Source organism: Mytilus californianus, unplaced genomic scaffold (genome assembly GCF_021869535.1).
Source record: "Mytilus californianus isolate M0D057914Y unplaced genomic scaffold, xbMytCali1.0.p SCAF_7, whole genome shotgun sequence".
NCBI classification, from domain to species: Eukaryota; Metazoa; Mollusca; class Bivalvia; order Mytilida; family Mytilidae; genus Mytilus; species Mytilus californianus.
The window spans coordinates 104451182-104476824 of record NW_026262723.1 but is presented as its reverse complement, the minus strand read 5'-3'; the positions used below and the strand labels follow the sequence as shown (position 1 = coordinate 104476824).

Genomic DNA, 25643 nt, shown 5'->3' with positions numbered 1-25643 from the left:
TATGATTGTCGATGAGACAACTCTCCACCAGAGACCAAATGACATATAAGTTAACAACTATTATGTCACTGTACGGCCTTCAACAATGAGCAAAACCTATGCCTCATAGTCAGCTATAAAAGGTCCCAAAATGACAAATGTAAAACAATTCAATCGAGAAAACTAATTTATTACTGATTTATGTTACAAAACAATGAACCAAAAACAAATATAATATACAGCAACAAACGACAACCACTGAATTATAGACTCCTGACTTGGGACAGGCACATATAGAATGTGGCAGGGTTAAACTAGTTTGCTGGCGCCAAACCCTCCCCCTAACTTGGGAGAGTGGTGTAACCGTACAACATAAGAACAAACTATAAAGATCAGTTGAAAAGGACTTAACTCATCAGATTGATACAAAGCAAAAAAACAATAAGCTCATAATAATTAATAACAACAGGTTGTTTTGGATTAAGAATGATGTGTCTGGGTTTGTTAACTTGTCTTCCTGGGAAAAAAAAACTTAACTTAAACTTCAGTGTTTAAAAACAGTTCATTGTATAGTTCATATTCAACATGGTTTATAGAAGACCAACTAAACAATTAACTACCATCCATAAACCCATCCATTTATCATTAACATTGGTGAAACTTACTGCATGTCTACTCTTGAATGTACTTTATTGATTTGGTAAATGTTCTCTTCATTTTTTTTGTAGATTTCTCCCTAGCCAAATTTATGTCTGATAGTGGATTATCTACCCTTGACAGTTTTTCTGTGTCAAAGTTAATGGATTATTTAGGTGTATCTGAATACCTACTGTCAGAACAGTGTGACATGACACAGCTACCATATAACACTTCTGTTAATGGATGGACTGATGGTTTGTATTTTGTATTGTCATTTTATTTGTAAAAAGGATATTTGTTAAACTGTATATAAATTAATATGTAATTAACAAAAGTTCATTTTGAACTTTTTGTACTGAGTACTATTAACAACAAATTTGCTTGCATACACAAGTACCAGATATCATCCACTGAGTATCAAGTGAGAAAACTTTTTTGTGCTTGCAACTTTACAAAGTGTAGTTATTAGAATATAAAATTGCATTTATTGAAACATTAATTGAATTATATTTATGCCCCATACATATCTTTTTACAGTAAAGTGTTTGACTTAAAGATGAATTATCATAATTTACTTTTAGCAGTAATGATTGTAAATCAAAAATAGGGAAGATAATTACTAGTAGAAAAAATGTATTTATGAAATGTAAATTTCAGGGCATTTTATAGCTGACTATATGGTATGGGTTTTGCTCTTTCTTCATATTTTTATATTAAATGGCTTATTTGTAAAAGTAGAATAAAACCTCTGGCAAAATTATAATAAGAAAGCAGGAACCTTAATTAGATGTAATTATTTATACTTAAACGGTTGCTCCATCTTTCCTAGGCTTTTCTTTCTGTCATGTCTTTGTAATAAAAAAATGGTTGATAAACAGTGCTCTCTTCTTCATTTCATACAAGTTAAGATATTGATTTTGTATGCTTTAGAATTACTGATGTAGGGCAGATTTTTTTGGAAAAATCTTTTCAAGCTTTTTTTGAATATTTTTTTTTTCAGATTGTTCCATTCAAGACAAGATTGACCTCTCACCCTATGGTGTATGTTATATACCACATACTTGTACCAGTATAGACTGCTGTGTAAATCTGCCTGGATTACACAGAAATATTCATGTTTCTGTTGACATAGACACTTGTAATTATAAACTGACTGTGGATATTGAGAAAGTTCATCTGGAATACTCACTGATTGATTACGAATGGGGACACACACAAACATATTCTTTGTTTGGACTCTTTAATGTTGTGTAAGTTACATTAAACCGTGAGGGCAAGTAATTAGTAAAGTTATATGGTAAGTGGCAAGTGAAGTCTGAGGGTAAATGGTGAATGAAAAATGGATTTACAAAGTAAAACTGGCTAAGTTACAGATGAAAAACTATGTAACTAGTAAAGGTTGCACCTTGTAAATACAGCTCTTTCACAAACCGTACCTATTTTGGGGAGACACATAATATTCATAGATATTTTATGATGTTTACCTACTGGTTCCCAGATATGATCTCTATGTTTCATCTCATAGAGACATAACTTGGGAATGTTACCAGTATAAATATACATGAATAGCGGAAAAATTGAATTCTTAGGAAGACCCAAAGTGAAGGGAGGTGTAGTACAGAATTTGAGTATAAGTTTAAACTCTGAAGAAGTTTGGGGCATATAAATGTTGAAAATATGCTGCACAGCCCTATATTTTGACCTTTGAAAAAATAGAAAGGCATAATATGAACTTTCTATTCTAGGATATAATGTTTTACGAAACTTCATAGTAAAAGTGATACAGTTTTAGCCGTAAAAGCAGTTCCTATGGGAAATTGAAATGTCTATATTTACAGAAGTGCAACCTCTAAGTCAGACAATTAATGTGGATATTGAACTGACAAGAAATAAAGCAATAAGGGAAACTACCCTGAAATTGTAACTTTGAAATTTTTTGTCCTATACATGTAGTATCAAATATCTGTAAATATCTTTTTATTTGAAAGTTTTACTACTTATAACACTCCTTTTTATATCATATTAAAAGAAGATGGAATTGATATGCTTTCAGATTCACAGTTCAAAATCTTGTTGACGAGAAGTTTCTGGTAACCATGGATATATCTGTATGTATGGAGAGAGCTGGTCCATGTGAAGTAATTCTGAATGTACTCAAAGATGCCAGGTTACCTAAACCAGTCTGTAACTGGAAAAATGGCTTCATTATACCAGGTATTGGGTTTCCTCTAATTAGAACAGTGATCATTGCAACATTAAGTGTAACACATCGTCCAAATACAAATAGTTGAAAAATAAGACAAAACATCAGATTTATGGCCCCATCTCTTTATCTTAGGGGATATGAATAGAAACCAGCCTGTCTTTTGAAAATTTTTAAGGCCTTGCCTCTTAGTGATTGGGCCATTTAGTTTTACCTTTGATGTCATTTCGTCATTCCGTCATTCTGCAATGAACAAGTATACAGACTTTTTTTCTAAACTCACTAATTGAGCTGATTTTTAGTTTGTGAGTGTACTATGATGAGTTACAGATTGAGTTTACATTCTATTCCGCGCCGCTGATTTTTATGGAAATTACAGACTTTTGACTGTGAAAATAACAGTTATACAGACTTGTTTTCTTAACCCCTTCACATATTGAGCTGATTTTATGGTATGTGAGTCAACTATGATGAGTTACAGATCGAGTTTATGTTTGGTTTCACTCTGCTGATTTTTGACAAAGTTACGGTCTTTGGACTGTGAAAATAACAGTCAAACAGATTTTTTGTCTAAACGTCTGTCCATTTGCCTTGTCAGCACAACTCCAAAGAAGCTTGATGCATATTGATGCAACTTTACCGAGTTGTAGACCCTACTGAAGGATATGCATTAAGTACTATAACCCAGTCCAACATTTAATCCAGATTTAAAAAGGGGAGAAAATAAGATTTGTGTTACTAGGGTTCCCTTTTGTGAGTTCACTCACAGTTCTTCACAGTTGTTTTGAAATGAAATTTGGCCATGTTCAACACCTGTCTTATCAGAGGAAATTAATCTTTATGAAGTCTACCTTTTGTGAAATAAGGAACAATTGACCAGAAGAGTAGCACAATTTGTTTCTATAGGATTAAAACTCATCCACCAAACAGATATAAGAAAAATGTAATCATTAAAATTAAAAGAAATAAAACTTCATCTTTTAATTTCTGTTCATCACAGTTATAAACATATGATGTCACAGACAAATTGATTGCTTTGCAAATATTATTAGCCCAAGCAGCAGGCTTAGGAAAGTCCTGGCAATTATTTTTAGAATATTGCCAGCTTTAAGGGGGCATTGGCTGTCAAATTCATGTTCACCGATTTGACTCAAATTCTCGTATTTGATTTATAACATACTAAAACGTATATTCAAATTATGAAAAGTCTAAAATAAACAATTTGCAAGGCATGGGCTCGATAATTTGTATCATCGTTTCGTGTGTATTTTAGTCTAGACGCCATCTAATTAACTCCGAAGACTGTCGATGGTCATATAAGCGATATAAACATAACTATAGATATAAATAGATAAAGAACTCGTGCAATTGGATTTTTATAGGTCTGTTTAATTTCATATTATAGGTTAACAATATATGTTATCACTTGCAAGTGAATAATTCATCATCGATATTTCTTAGCTTATTTTGACAAAATTGTACCATACTGGCTGTTAAAAGCGAATTATTATTTCACTTTTTCACTTTAATTAATGATTGAACAAAACAAATCATATTTAAAAAATTTTATATATCTCGTAGCTAGTGCCCCTTTAAATGTTACTTATTATGAATTATAATTTTCAGACTTTTCTTTAAAAAACTTTCTATCCAGTAAAGGATTAAGTCCAGCACTAATTGAGATACCAACAGAAGTATTATTACAGCTGTCAAACAAACTTGGAATAGCTTCATTCTATGTGGAAAACCAGTGTAACAGAGCAGATACCCCATATATACCTAACCAAGATGGATGGAATAATGGTAAATTTTATTCAAAGCAGCATTAAAATGTTTGTTTAAATCAGAGAAAACTATGATAATCTTTTCCCCTTTATAACAATGATTTAAATGATGCAAAATAGAATTATGATTTTTTGGTATTAACATATTGTTACAAGAAAGCTACATTTAAAGTCCTTACATATGTTATTTTTAAGGATTCTGATAGATTTGTACATTTTTATGCTCACACACTCACAAATGATTTCTTCTATTGAATGGTGAAATTCTTTCCCAGATTTAAACAAAAATGAGAAAGACAGGTTGAAAGTTGGATGTAGCTGAGACAAATATCTCATTAAATATTGGGAAATTTGATCTCATTGAAACAACTCTTATATGAATGTTCTTCATCTTGGTGGTTTCTTTAAGGTTATCAACAATGAGTTACAGAGCTCAAAAGTATTATTAAAACTGTCTAAATTATTTGACATTTCCTTCTATTGAAAACTTCTGCAAATGTTTTTGAAAGAGCACATACAAGAGTAATCATTATTATTTTTTTTTATTTCTTGCATTCTCCAAAGGGACCAACGTACAGAGTGAATATGAATAGTTTGTTTTATAAATATAATGTATACCATGTTTATTGATTTTGACTTTTGATTTTTTTTCAGATTGTTTAGAGAAAGTAAATCTCCCAGCTGTATCTAATGGCACCACCTGTCACTTGTCTGATGACTGCATTGGAGTTACCTGTTGTACAGATGTAGATCTGCTCCGTAGATCTATCAGTACCAGTCTAAAACTGGATCCCTGTGAATATACCTTACAAGTGCAGATAGAGAAACTTCTTGTCAACATTAGTTTAGTTGATTATCAGTTTGGTAAACAAGATGGTGTATATTTATTTGGAGTTGTACGTCTTGAGTAAGTAACATTATTGTAAACTTAACTATATACACAACAACTCCTTTTACTTGTGATATGTTGCAATGCAATTATATTGTGTAAAGCCTGAAGTCCATTGCATAAATTTTCATTTCAAAGAAATTAGTATTCAGTAGACCCTGTTAATGTAAGTAGGAATGTTAAGAGGTGGTTTTGTTAAATTATTTGTCAAACAAGGACATCTTTTGGCCAAAGTCAGTACATAATTGAAAAATAATATTTTTTATATCATAGACTTCTAAAATTAGTTTAAAACCCAACACTTAAAAGTTTTACCTCTGACAATGTGTGGAATTATCTTTGCTCTTGTAAAATAATTTAGACTTTTTTAACGATGTAGAGATCATCATCATCATATTTTCATCTATCACAGACCTGCCATAAAAATATTTTCCTAAAAAGACAGAAAATCATTTAGATGTAACAAAAGACAAACAGGGACAATATTCTGAACTTGAGATATATACATGAACCTACTTTGAAGAAGCCGTTAATTAAGAAATGATTTAATGAAATAATTTACATGTATATAGATGTTATGCTTTTGCTATCAAGTCAGATTGTGTGGCTAACAACAGTAGGTATTTTCAGCTGGTTTGATATTTTTAATTGACTACACAAGATTGGGAAGTAATTTTTATATGACTTTATTGGAATTATATATAGATATATGTGTTTAATATTTTAAAACCTTTCATATGTTTTTCTTATTTATAGCTATGACATAGATGACCTGAGATACAAGAGACAGTATGTTGTCAATCTGCATCTGAGTGTTTGTTTTGAAGCAACAGGACCTTGTACAATCAGTATCCCTGTACTCACTAATACCATTCTACCTAAGTCTGTCTGTGACTGGAAAAGTAATTTCATAGATCCAGGTACATGTTTATAAATGATTGTTTTGAAGACATTCCTGTAGAAATCGGGACATATAAAGTTTCCATAGTTATTGATAAAAATGGTATTTTGAAGTGTTATTAATATGTGTGTAAAAAAAAGTTATATACTATAAATTAATCAAATATAATGTGATTTCTGTTATATTTTTGTAGTAATACATAAAATTTCAAACAGAATGTAACGAAGAGTAAACATGCAATATTCTATGATATTGCGCTAGTGCAAATATAGCTTTAAATTTGATGTCATCAGTGACAAAAATATGTTTTAAACTGTTTTTCAATCTTTTCTATACAATAACAGGGTTATTGTATAAATATTGGTCAGTATTATCATTATCCATCGTAGAATACATAGTGCACTTGCCAGCTAGTGCAATATACATATCTACTTTGGACAAGATTTTCCAATATATATTCAATAACCTTTTGTTATTGTATAATCAATGGGTGCTATTTGAATAATTGTATAGCTACACCATATTTCTTAAGAAAAAAATCAAAAATTAACGTGCAATAATATAGTGTTATTAACTGGCTGTTTCTGTATTGGCCCTGTTATAGATTCATGGTTAGCTGTATTGGACCCGAGACTCTAGAGTCGAGGGCCAATACAGCTGATTGAGAATCTATAACAGGGCCAATACAGAAACAGCCAGTTTATAACACTTTTATTAAATGATTTTAATTCTTCGATTAAACTAAGAAACTTACCATGAAGAAGATTCAGAAATTCATATCTGAACTTGTCTTTTCGCATTCACGATAGATCACTAGTATTGCACATGATGATTTATCCGTATTAGGGCTGATTTGTTCATATCATTTAATAATATATCATATTGCACTAGTGCAAAAAAAAAAAAACGGCTCCAAATTAGTGAAATCATCAGTGAAAAAAATTTATTTTAAGCAGTTTGTCGAGCATTATAATATAGAGGTTATTGCATGAATATTAGTAATTACATGGGCGTGTACAATATAAAAATTCACTCCAGACAGTATTCACTAAATTTTTATGCAATAACCCAATATTAATTAGAAATATCTAGTAAAATAGAATCAACCAAAACAATATCATTTTTATATACATTTTGTTTTAGAATTCTCCCTTTTGAAGTTTAAAAAAGATGAATATGATTTACATGATGGAGATAGTTTAACAGATTACCAGAGAAAGGATTTAATGGATAAATTAGGAGTGACAGATTTTATAAACAAAGTCCCATGTAGTTCTGGGAAAGCACCATATCCTGGTAGTGGATGGACTAATAGTAATGATACTATAATACTTCTTGCAGACTCCTGATTTAAATTGCATCTGTCTGAAATAATATATGCAACAACTTACATAATGATAGATTTTAAACATATTGACAATATTTAATACAGGATTTAGAAAAATGCAAAATAATCTAAATTATGATCTTACATTATTTCATGATCCCTTTTACAATTATTTGGGTTTTATAATATTGCTATGTCAGATTTATAATTTTTGGTTTCTTTGACCAATATCCAAGACTAGCAACCATAAATTGATTTCTGCTATTCTCATGAAGAAAGGAAAATTTTAGAATTGAAAGTTTTAGGAGACAGGTTTACAATTTACCATAAGTGGATTAAAAAATTGTTCTTTATAAAGCAGATACGATTGTATTATACTAAAGTTTGCATTTTCAATTGCCTTTTCAGATTGTGATACTTTGACCTCAGACCTTTCACTGTTACCAGGGACAACTGTCTGTCATATTCAAGAGACCTGTACCTCAGTGTCCTGTTGTTTTAGTGTGGACAAGATAGGACAATCATTCCAAGCCTCTGTTGAGATTGATTCGTGTAGATCACTACTGACAGTTTCAATAGAAAAAATTACAATGCAGAAAAATCTGTTAGATTTCCAGTGGGGGGCACCAGTGGAAATGTGGCTGTTTGGCCTGCTTAGACTGGAGTAAGTTTGTAATGTTTCCTAAGTTTTAAAATTAAGAAAGATACTAGAATAGAAAGTTAACGCTAGCTCAGACGTCTTTTTAATACCATATCAGTAAAGCGGAAGTGAGAGAACTAAAGGTTGCAATCTGACTGTCCTTCTAAGTTTTAGTATGTTCCATATTTTACTCTGTAATGCTTCAGTCTATTGATTAAGTGGGTCAATATCTCTAATGCGCCTCAAAATGAGGAACACAGAAGTTGTACGTAAACAAAAAATCTCTGTGTAGTGATATTGGACATGTTTCTATTTTTAACAAGTGACTGAGCTTAACCATTTGTGATGATTTGGAAAGAAGAAGACCATAGAATAAATGTGTAAAAACTATGGAGTTATTTAATTTATGCAAAGTACTAAATTTTCAAAGAACTTATTGTGTGAAAAAAGGGATTTTTTACCTCGAGGAGCCACATCACGAAAGGATTTTCGGGTTGTGCTAATTTACGGAAAATGAATCTCACTTCGTAGCCGGAAAATTTAACCACATATGTAAAAATGTCTCAGCTTCAAAACGAGCCATCATACATATCCAAGTTTATGATATGGACTGAGCTACAGAAGAAAATGTTACCATTACCACCTATGGGAAATGAATTATGCATACTGACCCCAAATATTGGAAGTTACAGATCAATTATAAATTTCGTTCTGGCTGAGTGATTTTTGCTGAAGTTTTTGGACAGTAGGACATAGAAATTTGCTTGAAAAAAAATTTCATTACTAATTCCAGAAACAGTTAGATATTTGGTATTTACATGTATTTGTACAGTCATATCAAAAGAAGTTACAGATTAGATATCAATTTTGTTTGGGTTGAGCTTTTTTATTTGTCTTTCTAAGATGGAACATAGTATGGTATACTGTTGTTTGTCCATTTGTCTATATGTTGAAAAAAATCAATAGAATGCTATAATCAATTGTCATGAAACTTGTATGGATCATTGAATTGATGATGTATACTCCCATTTGATTTTGGAAATAATTTGGGACGTGTTTTCCAGAGTTAAAGGACTTAGGTTTGAAAATTTTTCAAATATCCTGCACTTATTTAAGAATGACAAGGGGATTCTTTCCCATGCTTGCATTATCCAAAATATGTAATTCTCTGTCTAAATCATATCAGACTATGCAGAAATTTTTCAATGAAATTAATATTTAAGATTTTTTCTCAATTTAGAATTGAAGTAACTTGTGGCTGAAAAAAAACCATCTGTGAACAATATATATATAGAAACAAGAAGATATTGTATGAATACCAATGAAATAATGCTCCAACAAAGTATGTCACCACAGTCTTGTTATTTCATTTTTCCCATTTAAAATATGTACATTTTGAATGGACATTTTATTTTCCAGGCTAACAGTGAATAACTTGGAATCGGAAGGAAACTTTCTGGTAGACATGACATTGAAAGCTTGTCTTGATGCAGATGTATCCATACCTTGTTTCCAGTCCATTGTAGTGTTTAAGGATTACAAGCTGCCCAAATCTGTGTGTGATTGGAATATCAATTTCCCTGTAAAAGGTATGTAACAATTGTACTGGAAAAGAATTACCTTTATATCTGAGTTTTTCTTTTTAAATTCTTGCTTGCCTTCTTTCTCGCTAGTTATTCTTTTCATATTGTTGAACTGAAATAAAGTTACTGAGGAATAGCCCTAATCCTGAAAAATTAAACCAGATATATGTTACTTCAACATGTTCTTGTTCTGGTATGCATGTTATATTTAACACTGGATGTTTAACAGCAATTTCATCATCGTTATCTTACAAAGGAGAAGGTGTGGTAAGGGCTAATTTCGGCCTAAAATTTAAAGTACATCTGATAAAAGATTTTGGACATTTTGTAAACACTTAAGTTGTCTACTTCCAGTCGATTCAATTAGTTTATGTTAAAGATTTGAACTGATTTGGTCATTAAAAACCTCATATGCAAGCCTAAATATGAAAAATCTATCAAGTATCCCATTAAACGTCACTTTTCAGATAGTTTTTGTCTTAAATGGAAGTGGCCACATTCTTGTTCAATCTCAACATTTATATAAGTTATGTATTATCGTTAAAAACAACATATTTTTTAATATTAAGACTGAACACTAGTGAGACCACTTCCATTTTAGACAAAACATCTTAAAACTAGCACAAATGCTAAAATTGTAAAGATTTAAGTATTTTTGCATGAAATAATGATGCTAGTGCCTGATGCATGTCCATTGTATTATCAAAAACTGCCCATATTTATGGTACAAAAGTATTCTACTTTCCAATAAAAAGCTAAAGGTTTACATTTGTAAAAACTTTGTAAAAATGCTATATTTTAAGGCCAAAAAAGGGTCTTACCGGGCCTACTCCTTTGGTGCTGAATTATCATTGTATCTTAATAGTTCCAATTTTTTGATTGGCATGAAATTTCACAGTACACAAAACCTGCATAAAAAGGTCATCCTTAGGACCAAAGAAAACTAGCCTTGTAAGGACCTGTGGCTTTTTTCACAAAAAAATCTTAAGAGCAAAAATACTTGTAGATCATACACATTTCAGTATAACTTATGATCAATTTTAATCGTAAGATTTTTTGAGAAAAGAGTCGCTGATCATTGAATTTAGGTTCAATACTTGTAGGTATTTCTACAGTGGGACAATAAGAGTACAGCTTGACAAGACAGGTTTTCACTGAATAAAGGTGACGTTTATAATAATTTTGACTACTTATAGTCACAGGTGTAAATTCAGAAATTATTGAGAGATATTTATTATAGCGAATAATGCGACTGGGTGAGTATTGCAATGAAAAGAACTTGCATTCTGATATCTGACACATATATTTGTGTGCAGCATTTCCTGTAATTGTAATAATTATTCTCACAAATCCGGTCTTTATGTGGAAATCGCAATGATAAATGGATGCAATGATTTATGAATTTACAGTATATTGATGACTTACTAATGTGTAACTTTATGAAGGTTTGTTTATTTTTCAGACTTTAGTATGGATAATTGGATAACTGAGAATGATCTGTCATCAAATGATGATCCGTTACCACAATGGGCAGTTCTCCAGCTTATGCAAATGTGGGCAGTATCCAGATTTTTGTCAGACAGTGCTTGCTCTACTTTGCAAAAAGATACAAGTTCAGGTTTGATATGCTAATAAATTATTTATTGGATATGTTGATCATGTTTACAACTGATGCAAAACTATAGAATTGGGACACAAAAACTTCAAGCTTAGGTCAGATACATATCTAGTTTAACACATACCTACCTGTCTTACTGTTTTGTTTTTTTTTCATCAGCCATTAATTATATAGAATGCTGTGTTGACTTCTTCAAACTGCTAAGACAAGTGTGAACATAGCTGATTGTATTTTACAGATTGTAGTTTCTCAGTACCAGATCTACCTGACTGGTTGTCTTGTTCAATGCCATCCTCTTGTAATGGTATAGAATGCTGTGTTTATCTGCTTAGAATTAACAAGTCTGTAGAAGTTGTTCTTAGAATAGAAAATTGTAGAAATACATTACAGTTAAAGATTGGACAGCAAACAACAAAGATCAAACTAAATAGATTTGAATTTGGTAGGTAAAGTTTATATTTATACCCCAGGGGAGGGGGTTATAGTGTTTAAGGTTAAAAAGGTTGTTGTATGATTCAAAAAGTGACCGTGATATATGGTTTGAGAGATGTAGTGCAGAAACTGAAATGTTGACAACTGTATGGGTTCATGTCACCTGTCATAGAAAAAAGAATTAATTTGAAAAAGTTCCAAATCTGATAGAAATGAAATAAAACAAACGAATCAATAATGCATATTTATGTGTTTTATCGTTTTATTTTTTAATTTTTTTTCAGATAAGAATCATACATTTTCTCTGTTTGGTATTGTAAAGGTCATGTAAGTACTAATGTGTAACATATAAAAAGGGCTAACAGGAAACCATGGCTAAAAATAGAGCACGGCACTACAGACCAAATCAGCCACCAACACCTGACTCTGCCAAAAAGCAGTAATTCAAACAAAGTTAAACAACAATGAACAAAACTCTGTCCAGATAATCTGGCTTGGTACAGGAACAAAATTTGAAAGGGTTAAATCAGTTATCCATGTACTAAACCCTCCATCTGTAAATCTAAACTATATGTCTTAAAACTAGAACACACCATAAAAATCTACATAGTGCAGCAACCAATAGTGTTATGATTGTATTTCTTGTCTTTTAAGCTTGTCATTTGCAAAGATAATTATTTTATTTTTTTGCCAATGATTGAAATCTATTAGAAACACTGGGTAAATTTTTATGGAAATAGGATTTTTATATTAGAAAAAAAAAATGCATGAAGAGTGGCTTTTTATCTCAGTGTGCATTTCAAAACAATAAGGGCAATGCTCTTCAACTAAATCTGACCATGATTAAGACCAAATGACATGGTTCAATTTCTTCCAGCTAAATGCCAATTATTGCTGTTATAAAAGGATGACATCATTACTTTGCAATCATCAGTAGTTAGAAGTCAATAAAGAAACAAAACAAATTTAGAAAACTGTAACTCTAATTATTTGGATTAGGGTGCTCTTGTTCATGTCAAATAAAAAATTATACACAACAAGGATGAAGGTTATTACTAACAACATTTGACAATACAACAGTGGAAACCAACCACCAAAAACCAGATCCTCAAATACATTGATCAAACCAAGACAAAAAACAACCAAGAACTCATGGTCCAGATTGTCTGACAGGCACAAAATGTGATTGGGTTTATCCCAACTTTATATTGAAGAAAAAAAATTACATGTAAATATGCAGCAATCAAAGAAGCAGTTGAAAAATATTCTGACCTTTCTCTAGGTATGAAATAAATGCATTAGAGAAAGAGAACCAGTATGGAGTAGATCTGAATATCTCAGTATGCTACAGTGATACACTTCCATGTGATTATAATGTACAGCTGTGGTCAGATACAGTTATTAATGGTAGTACCTGCGAACTAACTTCAGGATTTCTTAATTCAGGTGTGTCTATTTATTTTAAACCTTGAATATTACTGTAATTGCACTGAAATATTACATGATTTATCAAAATATGATACATGATGAATAATATAACTGTAAGAAGGAATGCATACTTGTACTACTATTGGATGTAAAAAGAATTTAAACAAAATGATTTCAAGTCTTTGTTTTAAAAAAAGAGGAAGAAGATACCAACAGTGCAATAAAAACCAAAAGTAGAAGAAAAATACCACGACCAAATAGAGAGATAACAACAAAAAACAAGCATCAATCCAAAAAGACTACAGAAAAAACTAAAGATTGAACCCATAAACCCCCACCCTTAATCAGGGAGGTAAACTCAGGTGTTCAAAAAGGGTAAGCAGTTATTGTTCAACCAGGGCCATGCGGAATACAGCAAGTTGAACATAGCATTGGTCATAACAGTCAACCAAATTAAGATGGTGTCCATAAAACTTCCCAAGGAATATCTTTGATTTGACCATTGTGGATCCTTGGTTAAAAGTCTAGTTGTTAGCAGCAACCCTCTATCAAGGAAATCATGATAGGAAAAGCCAGCCCTGCAATACTGTTGTATTTACTGGGAGATATACACTCCATATGCCAGGAACTTACTTGATTGTTACTATACAGAAGTGGAAAGTTCACAATGTGAAAATTGAAATCACTTCTTTTGTATAACATTCAATCACGTTGATGTATATGATATTGATAACTTGGAAATGTTTTCCTTTATCAGGTGAAATATTACATTTTATAATTGTTTGTGAGAAGCAGGTACACAGTTCCACAACTGTATTTTCATATTTTCAAAAACCTTTTTAAATGACCATGGAATTTAAGAATATTATGTAGGGACATAATAACTTCTTCTAAAAAAAGATAAAGAGAATTTGTATCCCCAAGAAAGTTTTTTTCATTAGGTATTCTTTATAAATTGGTCAATAGCAAGCTACATTTCAAGTTCTTATGAGAGAACATTGAGCACAGAGAACTATAAATGTTTTTGCATATTTTAATGAATGTATTGAGATAGTCAACATGTTGAAGAAAGGTTTTAAGCTCACCGGGGCCCGAAGGGCCCCATGTGAGCTTATGCCATCGCTTGGCGTCCATCGTCGTCTGTCGTCGTTAACTATTTCAAAAATCTTCTCCTCTGAAACTACTGGGCCAAATACCTTCAAACTTTAACTAAATGGGTATCTAGTTTATAAATTGTATCCGAAGTTTTGATCCATCGACAAACATGGCCGCCATGGCTAAAAATAGAACATAGGGGTCAAATGCAGTTTTTTGCTTATATCTCAAAAACTAAAGCTTTTAGAGCAAATCTGACATGGGGTAAAATTTTCAATTGGTCAAGATCTATCAGCCCTGAAATTTTCAGACGAATCGAACAACTCATTGTTGGGTTGCTGCCACTAAATTGGTAGTTTTAAGGAAATTTTGCAGTTTTTTGTTATTATCTTGAATATTATTATAGATAGATATAAACTGTAAACAGCAATAATGTTCAGCAAAGTAAGATCTACAAAAAAGTTTTATATGACCAAAATTGTCAATTGACCCCTTAAGGAGTTCTTGCCCTTTAAAGACAATTTTACACAATTTGTTCATCAAGTTTACTAACATTTAAAAATCTTCTCCTCTGAAACTACTGGGCCAAATACCTTCAAACTGCATCTAAATGTCCCTTAGGATATATAGTTTATAAATTGTATCCGAAATTTTAATCCATCAACAAACATGGCCGCCATGGCTAAAAATAGAACAACGGGGGGAAATGCAGTTTTTTGGCTTATATCTCAGAAACTAAAGCATTTAGAGCAAATTTGACATGGGGTAAAAATGTTCAAAAGGTCAAGATCTATCAGGACTGAAATTTTCAGACACACCGAACAACCCATTGTTGGGTTGCTGCCACTAAATTGGTTGTTTTAAGGAAATTTTGCAGTTTTTGGTTATTATCTTGAATATTATTGAAGATAAAGATAAACTGTAAACAGCAAAAATGTTCAGCAAAGTAAGATCTACAAAAAAGTTTTTATATGACCAAAATTGTCAATTGACCCTTTAAGGAGTTATTGCCCTTTAAGGACAATTTTACACAAGTTGTTTTATGTATTTTAACTTTAAAAATCTTCTCAAATGAATCTAGTATAAATTTTGTATTTCATTTCCTTGTATGTCAAGAAACATAGACACTATGGCTAAAATGGAACATATGGGTAAAAAGCAAAAATAATCATTGATGAAAGATTTAAGCAAAAAAAATAACAGGTGAGCGATTCAGGCTCTTGAGAGCCTCTTGTTTAAACACATTAATCAAAGAATAGACTGTACTGAAGAACTTGATTGAAACTAAATATATATATTAATCTAAAAGAAATTGAGTATCTTTACTGTTTTCAGAGTTTTCTTTAAACCATTGGTTAGGAGAAAAAGGATTAAACAAAAATTCAAGTGTATCAGATAAAGTTGCCAATGACCTGATAATGGATTTAGGATTATCTGATTACATGGATTTCTCAGACAAGTGTGACTTGACAGTGTCTCCTTACCTTAACACTGAAGTTGTACTTAATAATGGTAAGTGTTGATGAAGAATACATTTTCTAATTTTCCTGCAAAATTTCAAAATCTAGATGTTTTAGAGTTTTCAATGTCATTTATTAGATTAGTCATACCTGTGATATGAAGTCAGTATTCCTCAAGTAAAAACAAAACATAATTAATGTGAACATATTAGATTGATCATAGTTTCATCAGAGCATTTTTTGTTTCAATACCTAATATTTGCTTCAAGGAAACATTTCAGGGAAAATATATTGACCACTTTATATGTCTTCCAGATGATACGTAAGTTTAGTTTTGGGGTAGGACCTTTTCACTTTGCAGCATTACTACCTACAAATGTAAAGAAGTTTCTCAAAAGGGTAAAAACTATTTCTGCCATGATGATAATTGAAGTTTGGTTTGGAGAAGGACCTTTTAATTTGCATTTTACTACCAGTACTAAATGCAGGCTAAGTTAGGTTTTCATTGTTGTTTCATTTACTGTGTAAATAATTCCCCCTTGAAGTGTTTCATTATGGTAAAAACAGTGTCTTGATGATTAATGTGAAGTAGGATCTTTTCCTAATGGAATGTCCTACTTCAAACCAAATTTAAGCTAGAAAGAAGTACTAGTCAGGTTTGATTATGACTATTGCTTCAATTACTTTTCAAAGTTATATGCCTTGACCTGCATACAAAATAAAGTTAGCTTGTTTTGAGTTAGAAGTTATATTTTTTTTTTAAATTGATTTGTACTATGAAATTCTGTGCAAATTTGATGTTCTTTGTGATTGTTTTTTACTTTCCAGGGTTATGCCCCTTTAATTAATTCAAAATGGTAAAGTTAATGATTTCCAGTTGATGACATGAGTTTGTTATGATCAGGCCTAACGATCTTGGAGGCTTCAATTGGGGTTTTTTTCTGTGTGTAGGACAGTTAGGGAGAATATGTTAGGTGTACATGTTTCAGTTAACAAATAAGATGATTTGCAGACAACCTGCAAGAAAATTTGTGAACACTTGAATGATTTAATTCTGATTGTATAACCCAATTTTTTGTATAACCCAATTTTTGTCTCGCCTTGACAGAGTCAAAAAGCGAGACATAGGTATGCTTTTTCCGGCGTCGGCAGCGGCGTCAACAATGTATCAGTTTGTGATTAGGTCTAGTTCATGGTGAACCACTAGTGGTAGGTCAATGATATTTGGTATGCAGTTGTATTAACATTGGCACATCTCATTACCATGGAGATTATTTGGCCCCACCCCCTCAGTCAAGGTCTATTGACTTTGAAACTTTGCTTAGTTTACATGTATTAGTTTGTGATTAGGTCAGTTTATGGGGAACCACTAATGGTAGGTTAATGATATTTGGTGTGCAGTTGTGTTAGCATTGGCACATCTCATTACCATGGAGATTATTTGGCCCCATCCCCTCAGTCAAGGTCTATTGACTTTGAAACTTTGCTTAGTTTACATGTATTAGTTTGTGATTAGGTCAGTTTATGGGGAACCACTAGTGGTAGGTCAATGATATTTGGTATGCAGTTGTATAAGCATTGGTATATCTCATTTTCATGGAGATTATTTGGCCCTGCCCCCTCAGTCATGATCTATTGACTTTAAAACTTTGCTTAGTTTACATGTATTAGTTTGTGATTAGGTCAGTTTATGGGGAACCGTTAGTGGTAGGTCAATGATATTTGGTGTGCAGTTGTGTTAGCATTGGCACATCTCATTACCATGGAGATTATTTGGCCCCATCCCCTCAGTCAAGGTCTATTGACTTTGAAACTTTGCTTAGTTTACATGTATAAGTTTGTTATTAGGTCAGTTTATGGGGAACCACTAGTGGTAGGTCAATGATATTTGGTATGCAGTTGTATAAGCATTGGTATATCTCATTTCCATGGAGATTATTTGGCCCTGCCCCCTCAGTCATGATCTATTGACTTTAAAACTTTTGCTTAGTTTACATGTATTAGTTTGTGATTAGGTCAGTTTAAGGGGAACCGTTAGTGGTAGGTCAATGATAATTGGTATGCAGTTGTAGAAGCATTAGCACATCTTATTTCCATGGAGAATATTTGGTCCTTACTTCTCAGTCATGGTCTATTGACTTTGAAACTTTTGCTTAGTTTTCATGTATTAGTTTGTGATAAGGTCAGTTTAAGATGAACCACTAATGTTAAGTCAATGATATTCGGTATGCAAATGTATTGGCATTTGCAAGTTTCATTTCCATGGAGATTATATAACCCCACCCCCTAATTATGGTTCATTGACTTTGAAACTTTTACATAGTTTACAAGTTAATGTTTGTGTTTAGGTTTGTTTAAAGGGAACGACTTTTGAAAAGTCAATGGTATTTGGTTTGCAGTTGTATTAGCATTGGCACATCTCATTTCCATGGAGACTGTTTAGTCCTGTACATTCAGTCATGGTTCATTGACTTTGAATATTTGCATAATTTGCATGTTAAAGTATTGTAATTTTAATTTCAACATTTGCATTATCAAAATAACAAATAGGCGAGACATATCTCTGTGTTAAAAGTTTATTTGTTTTTAGTTTCAAAGTCAATTTTTACATCAAATTTACAGGAATTTTGTAATGAGATTCTACCATCTTTTGAATTATTCTTTAAGAGCTACTAGTACAGATATATTGTATAATTCATGTTGAGATTTAAATATTGTTTTTTTTCTTTTTTAGAGACTTCTTTCCGTAATGTGACTCAACCATCCTTACCTGAAGAGATAACCTGTTATTTATCACCAACTAAGTCGGAAGTATCTTGTTGTGTGCATGTTGATATTCTAAAAAGATCTCTACAGACCAGTCTTAAACTGGATACCTGTACATATAAACTAGCTGTGAGGATAGAAAATCTACACCATGAAATTAATCTATTGAACTATCAATGGGGTTAGTTTCATTGTTTATCAGGACAGAGTCATTTCACTCTTGCTGATTTTTATGTTCTATGACTTTTCATTAAACATTTGGTTTAGTAAGTACAATGCATCTAAACTGGACTGAAGCAGTTGTGTTTTTGGAAACAGGTGCTCAGTTTGCACAATTACTTAATAAAATCACTTTTCATTCTGGTACTTAAGTGTTTGGGGTTCTGGATACAGGGTTTTGATTATGCAAGTTTCACTGCATTGAAGCCAATTCTGTTTAACTGGACTTACTCATATATTTACTGACATGTGATATTCTGATAATGCATAGAATATGGGATAAATTTTGTTAAATTCTCCCTCGCCCTGCTTGTCCGAAATTAAAGTATTTCTACTCTAAATTCAATTGGCTATAAACAAGACAAACACAGAAATAGGATTAGTTGCTCGCAGTAACATATTATATTCTCTTGCGATACAATATTTTATTTTACCTAATTTCAAACAACATATGGATACATGTAATAAACATAGCAGCAACTGTATAAATACTAATGTGACTAACTTCGATTCGACGTAACTGCCAGCACCTTCCATACTAATACATTTAAATTCCAAACTTTATAAAGTAGCATAAAACCCCACCTGTAGAAACCGCCAAAACTTTTCTTGTGCCTTATGCACCTAACATCAAACTTTATAGATAGTAAGTACTGTTGCAGAACTAGTTATACTAGTTCCCATCTATATATAAGTACTACAAATAGCAAACGTGAAAAACTCAATTTCCAACGAAATGAAATATATTGATATAGTGATACTGCCTCTCCACATAAAATTAGTCAGTTTAAATATGTGTATTCAGTATCCAGATGTTATATTAGATTATACTGTTTTACAATTGTGCAAATAATAAATTTTTTCTTAAATTTTTATTCTAGGTAAAAGTGAAGTCATAACACTTCATGGGGTGTTCCAGATCAGGTCAGTCCAAGAATTAAAATAGTTTTTCAAACCAGTATCTTGTGGTAGTGTGACAAGGGCATTAAGTGTCTCCATTGTGTGTTATAAAAATAAGGAGATGTGGTATGATTGCCAATGAGACAACTATCCACCAGAGACTGAATGATGTAGATATAAGTAATTATAGGTGTCCATACAATCTTCCACAATGAGCACAACTCATACTAAATAGTCAGCTATAAGGCCCATGGCATGATAAGATATGAAACAATTCAATCAAGAAAATGGCCTGATTTATGACAAATCAAGTCAAGAAAAACAAATATGACCAACAGCAACCAACAACAAACAGTACAAATAGACTTGTAATAATACCTGTAACTTTTTTTCGAAGCACAAATATTTTTCCTTTGGATTGAGTTTACTATTTTGCATCATTTTCAAAAACTTCTGCATGTAAAATTTTTGTGGAGACTTGACAACATAAGTGCAAACATATATATAGACGAATTAACACCAGAGCTTCAAGCTTTTGTGAGCAAATTTTTAAGGTTTGTACTTCTATTGAAATATATGAATAATTTCCTCAGTTAGACATTATGTCATGTAGCTATTTAATATTTTCATTGAAAGTCTTGCAAAAGTCATAGGAATACACAGTAGATATTTTAAAGGAATAAATGAAAATGTTTTCTATCCGTTTTTAACATTTTTTTTTTTTATTTGGCTTCATAATGTGTTGTAAGTAAGTAAAAAAGCTTTGATGTTTTTTTTTAGGTTTAGTATATACAACATTCCTTCAGAGAGAAAGTTCTTGGTGGATATAAGTATTAAGCTGTGTTTTGATGCAAAGGACAATTGTCTGAAAGAATATACAGTTCTAACCAATGCTGATTTCTTGTACTCTGACTGTAGTAATGTTAATAGTGTTCCATTTGGAGGTAAATTTTAAAGCTGTTTTTATAAATGAATGATGCTATGCATCCTGAAAATATAACCATTTTTGAAGTAATACTCCTCCTCAATGAATGGTGTTTACATTTATTATTGTTTTGAAAAACAGTGAAAGTAAAATCAACTTAATAGATCTCTTTACAATTATGCAGAATTATATAAGATAATCAAGCTGATATGATGGTTACTAAGTATCTGTAATAGACTATGATAAATGATCTTCTTGTTAAATGCTGATAATAAAACACTATTTTTTCAGCATACATATATATGTAAGTCAACTTATTCATTTGGAACAAAAAATTAATGTTTTGTAAATTTAAGACAGTGCAAATTTAAGGTTGACTATAGACAGTAAAGTTTTACAAGACTGGGTAGCTGTTACAAAGTACACTTATTTTTGTATCATCAAATTTTTATTTGCATTTGAGTTACATTTTTTTATCCTAAAAGTTTTGCATGTGTTTCAGGATTGGCATTTGAGTTTTGGAAACCTTCCCAGTGTACAGCATATAGTGGAAACTTTCTAAATGGTTGGTACTTAATTTTCACAATTCCCAATTATGTATGAAGAATGTGTTTAATCCTATGATATATATAATGAGATTATGCTTAAAAGGTTTATTGTAAAATATCAGCTTCTCAACACAATATGAATCTTGTTGAACTTATTTGATGCACTCTGTCACAATTTTATTTTATTATCAATATGCAGAAAACCAAATAATGAGTTCAGGTTCATAGATACTAAAGTTCATATATTTAGGTTGTACAGATGTACCAGTTCCAATGTCATCCTTACCTGGATGCAAAATGTCTAGTGATTGTCACAGTGTAGAATGTTGTACAGATATTAACTTCATGACTGGTACCAGAAATGTATATACTTCATACCAACTGACACAGTGTGATGAGATGGTGACCAGTATTGAGAGACAATCATGGACCAAAACTGGATTAGATTCACTGACAGGTACTCTCTTTGCTTTCTATTCACAAGGAAGTTTATTAATTTAATTTTGAATGCCAATGACCATGATCCAGTGCCCAATATATGGTCTGTACAAAGAACAAGGGTAATAGTCTTGTTGTACCATTCAATGTATATATCTTTACATCTACTTCAGTATTCTATAGATAGAAATGAGATGTGGATATTCACCGATGAGAAGATTGTACAAAACTAGTTCACTGTAAATGAGATGTAGAAATCACCATGCATCAATGGCCAAACCATACAGGATGTCCATATCTCTCAAAAAGTAATTCTGTAATAAAACCATAGTATGTTCAAATAAATAATATTCTCAGTTGTTTTGATGACATTGCCATAAGAAAGATATTCCTGTTTTTGGAAAGTTTGCTAAAGCTTGCTATAGCTACTTTTCTAAGGCGTCGGCCTCAAACTTCCGGTGACAGACTATCGCAAATGTTCTGCTCCAAGATAATGTAGTACTAGTGTTTGAATACTGATTCTAGGAAGATGCTTTTGAAATTTTGAGTTTCTACTCTTTTGAAAAGTTTACAGCTTGAATGAAACAGGAATTAATGTTCACCGACAATTCAGATGAATTTAACTTCATTTTGAAAATGAGTATCACAAACACTACTTCACGGATCTGCCATGCACTGAAGAGAAAATCAAAAGAAATCTACGCGAGACAGCGTTTCATTCATGAATGAACATTTTACCGTATTGAGTTTTATTCTTGTTCTTCTGTAAGTATATACGTCCCTTACTTGTACGTACGTCCGTAAATCCCAAAATTGATTTCTGTTCTCTTACTTGAGTTTGCCTGTTTGTATGAAACTTGTACGCAATGCTTATTACCACAAAACAAAAGTCAAGTTTGAATTTTGGTGGCGTCACTTTTACCATTCTAGAGTTATATATGCTCCTTTACAAATAGAAAAGTTGCTGGAATTTTTAGTTCCTGTTCTCTTACTTTGTCTTGACCAAATGTTATGAAACTTACACACAATGCTCATTACACCAAACACTGATCAAATTTGAATTTTGGTGGCGTCAGTTATACTGTTCTATAGTTATGCCCCTTTACAAATGTAAAAATTGCTGAATTTTTTCGTTTCCGTTATCTTACTTTAGTTCGCTCAACCAAATGTTATGAAACTTATATACAATACTTTTAACCATAAAACCAAGATCAAGTTTGAATTTAGGTTGAGTCATTTTTAGATCACCTGGCCCAAAGGGAGACCCGTTGTTTGGTTGCTGCCCCTGAATTGGTAATTTTAAGGAAATTTTGCCGTTTTTGGTTATTATCTTGAATATTATTATAGATAGAGATAAACTGTAAACAGCAATAATGTACAGCAAAGTAAGATCTACAAATAGGTTTGCATTTACAAAATTGTCAATTGACCCCTTTAGGAGTTATTGCCCTTTATAGTCAATTTTTAACAATTTTCATAAATTAAAAAAATTAAAACACAAGTGAACCAACGCCTGGTAAATCTTCTGTCAGTAGATTCCATAAAGTGGATACCTCAGGTATGCAGGGTCGTTACAATAAAAACATAAAATGTAGAAGGTCCAGTAACAACAACACTTTACGGAATGCTCCAGTAATTTATTGAGATGGACATGTTTCGGTGGCTAGGCCACCGTCATCAGGATAGAAAACAATACATAAAATCATGCTGAGGTACAAAATCGGGTTGAGAAAATTAAAACGTCACAATGTTGCTATGGTAAGTAACGTTATAAATAGCAATTGAAAGAGAAAGTGAAAGTAAGTATATATGGAAGTGAACTATTAGAATAAAATAAAATAAAATAAAAATACAATGTGTTTATTGTTAAAATGTTTGTTAAAATTGTTCTGCCATCATGTGTTAGCATTCTTGCACAGTGGAACGAATTATACAATAAATTATTGTCAGTTGTGTTATGTGTAAATTTTGTGTTCAATTAACGTTATTTCCAAATATAGACGACATTTTACTGGCAATTCCGTACCATTTCGACTGGCTTCCCTTGGCCAGAGGTACTACTCCCAATCGCGTCGGGAATGCTGTAAAGTGTTTGACGGCTGAAGGTATAGGGAAAATTAAATAAAATGATATCACTGGTCTATGGTGAATGTAAATGTTGTGTTCCTCCATTAAACTATCGGAAGTGGCTGGTAATCTTGTAATCTGGTAAAGTTGGTAGTATGTATGATTAACGTATTTTCTGGAACTTACTTAAAAGTGAATTTCATAATAAGAAGTCTATAATTGCCAATTAATTCTGTAAGAGAAAAATAGTCTTATCACAGTTCTTTTCCTCCTTTGAACTCGTTATTGGTTGAGATGGCTCATCATAATTTACTTTCTTTGCGCCTGTTGAATGCCTGATAGCATTTTAGGAAGGCCGGTTCCTGTTGGTGCCTCAATGATATAATTGTTTGTTTTACTACGTGCGGATGGCTAACAAGATTAGCGCAGGTTGCAACGGCGGTTCCCGAAGGATGCAGGGGTTCAACGATCAAAATTGAAAAAATTAAAACACAAGTGAACCAACGCCTGGTAAATCTTCTGTCAGTAGATTCTATAAAGTGGATACCTCAGGTATGCAGGGTCGTTACAATAAAAACATAAAATGTAGACCATAGACCAGCGATATCCTTTTATTTAATTTTCCCTATACCTTTGGCCGTCAAACACTTTACAGCATTCCCGACGCGATTTGGAGTAGTACCTCTGGCCAAGGGAAGTCAGTCGAAATGGTAAGGAATTGCCAGTGAAATGTCGTCTATATTTGGAAATAACGTTAATTGAACACAAAATTTACACAGAACGCAACTGACAATAATTTATTGTATAATTCGTTCCACTGTGCAAGAATGCTAACACATGATGGCAGAACAATTTTAACAAACATTTTAACAACAAAAACATTGTATTTTTATTTTATTTTATTTTATTCTAATAGTTCACTTCCATATATACTTACTTTCACTTTCTCTTTCAATTGCTATTTATAACGTTACTCACCATAGCAACATTGTGACGTTTTAATTTTCTCAACCCGATTTTGTACCTCAGCATGATTTTATGTATTGTTTTCTATCCTGATGACGGTGGCCTAGCCACCGAAACATGTCCATCTCAATAAATTACTGGAGCATTCCGTAAAGTGTTGTTGTTACTGGACCTTCTTAATTTTCATAAATGTTGTAAATTTTTTAAAATTATTACAAAATATTTGCCTCTGAAACTGAAAGTTCATTATAGATAGAGATAATTGAAAGCAGCAAGAATGTTCAGTGAAGTAAGATCTACAAACACATCACCATCCCCAAAACACAATTTTGTCATGAATCCATGTGTGTCCTTTGTTTAATATAGTTAGTGCTCTAGGGTTGTGCCCCGTTACAAATGGAAAAATTGCTGATTTTTTCGATTCCGTTCTTTAACTTAAGTTTGCCTCAACTTAATGTGAAGAATGTATACACAATGCTTATTACCCCAAAACTCAGATCAAGTACAAATTTTGGTAGTGTCATATTTAGAGTTCTTGAGTTGTGACCCTTAATAACGTTAATGCAGCGGGGGCATCATTTGTGTCATGGACACATTCCCTATTTATTGATCACAACCTTTAATATAAATTCACTTTCATTACAGTTGTATTGATTTAAGTTAACTGTTTTATTTAAAAAAAAATGTGGTATTTTTTGCAAATGAACCAATGCTATACAAAAGAGTTTAAAGGTCGAGGAAGATATATTAACAACTATAGGCCACCATACGGTCGTCAACAATGAGAAAAACTTGTACCATATAGTAAGCTATATATATGAAACATGTGGAACAAT

General features: G+C 32.0%; 1 protein-coding gene across 1 annotated transcript in view; it reads left to right on the top strand.

Annotated features, from left to right (window-relative positions):
* Positions 1-465: 465 nt before the first annotated feature.
* LOC127709607 (uncharacterized) overlaps positions 466-25643 on the top strand; it is a 187467-nt gene continuing 162289 nt past the window's right edge. The window contains exons 1-20 of the mRNA XM_052215208.1: positions 466-478; positions 708-872; positions 1619-1868; positions 2672-2832; positions 4448-4624; positions 5260-5512; positions 6251-6414; positions 7539-7709; positions 8131-8386; positions 9782-9951; positions 11408-11563; positions 11802-12005; positions 12280-12322; positions 13278-13441; positions 15854-16030; positions 18713-18925; positions 19845-19887; positions 20644-20807; positions 21291-21353; positions 21587-21793. Coding sequence (XP_052071168.1) covers positions 466-478; positions 708-872; positions 1619-1868; positions 2672-2832; positions 4448-4624; positions 5260-5512; positions 6251-6414; positions 7539-7709; positions 8131-8386; positions 9782-9951; positions 11408-11563; positions 11802-12005; positions 12280-12322; positions 13278-13441; positions 15854-16030; positions 18713-18925; positions 19845-19887; positions 20644-20807; positions 21291-21353; positions 21587-21793 — 3214 coding nt within the window. The remainder of the gene's footprint in view (positions 479-707; positions 873-1618; positions 1869-2671; positions 2833-4447; positions 4625-5259; positions 5513-6250; positions 6415-7538; positions 7710-8130; positions 8387-9781; positions 9952-11407; positions 11564-11801; positions 12006-12279; positions 12323-13277; positions 13442-15853; positions 16031-18712; positions 18926-19844; positions 19888-20643; positions 20808-21290; positions 21354-21586; positions 21794-25643) is intronic.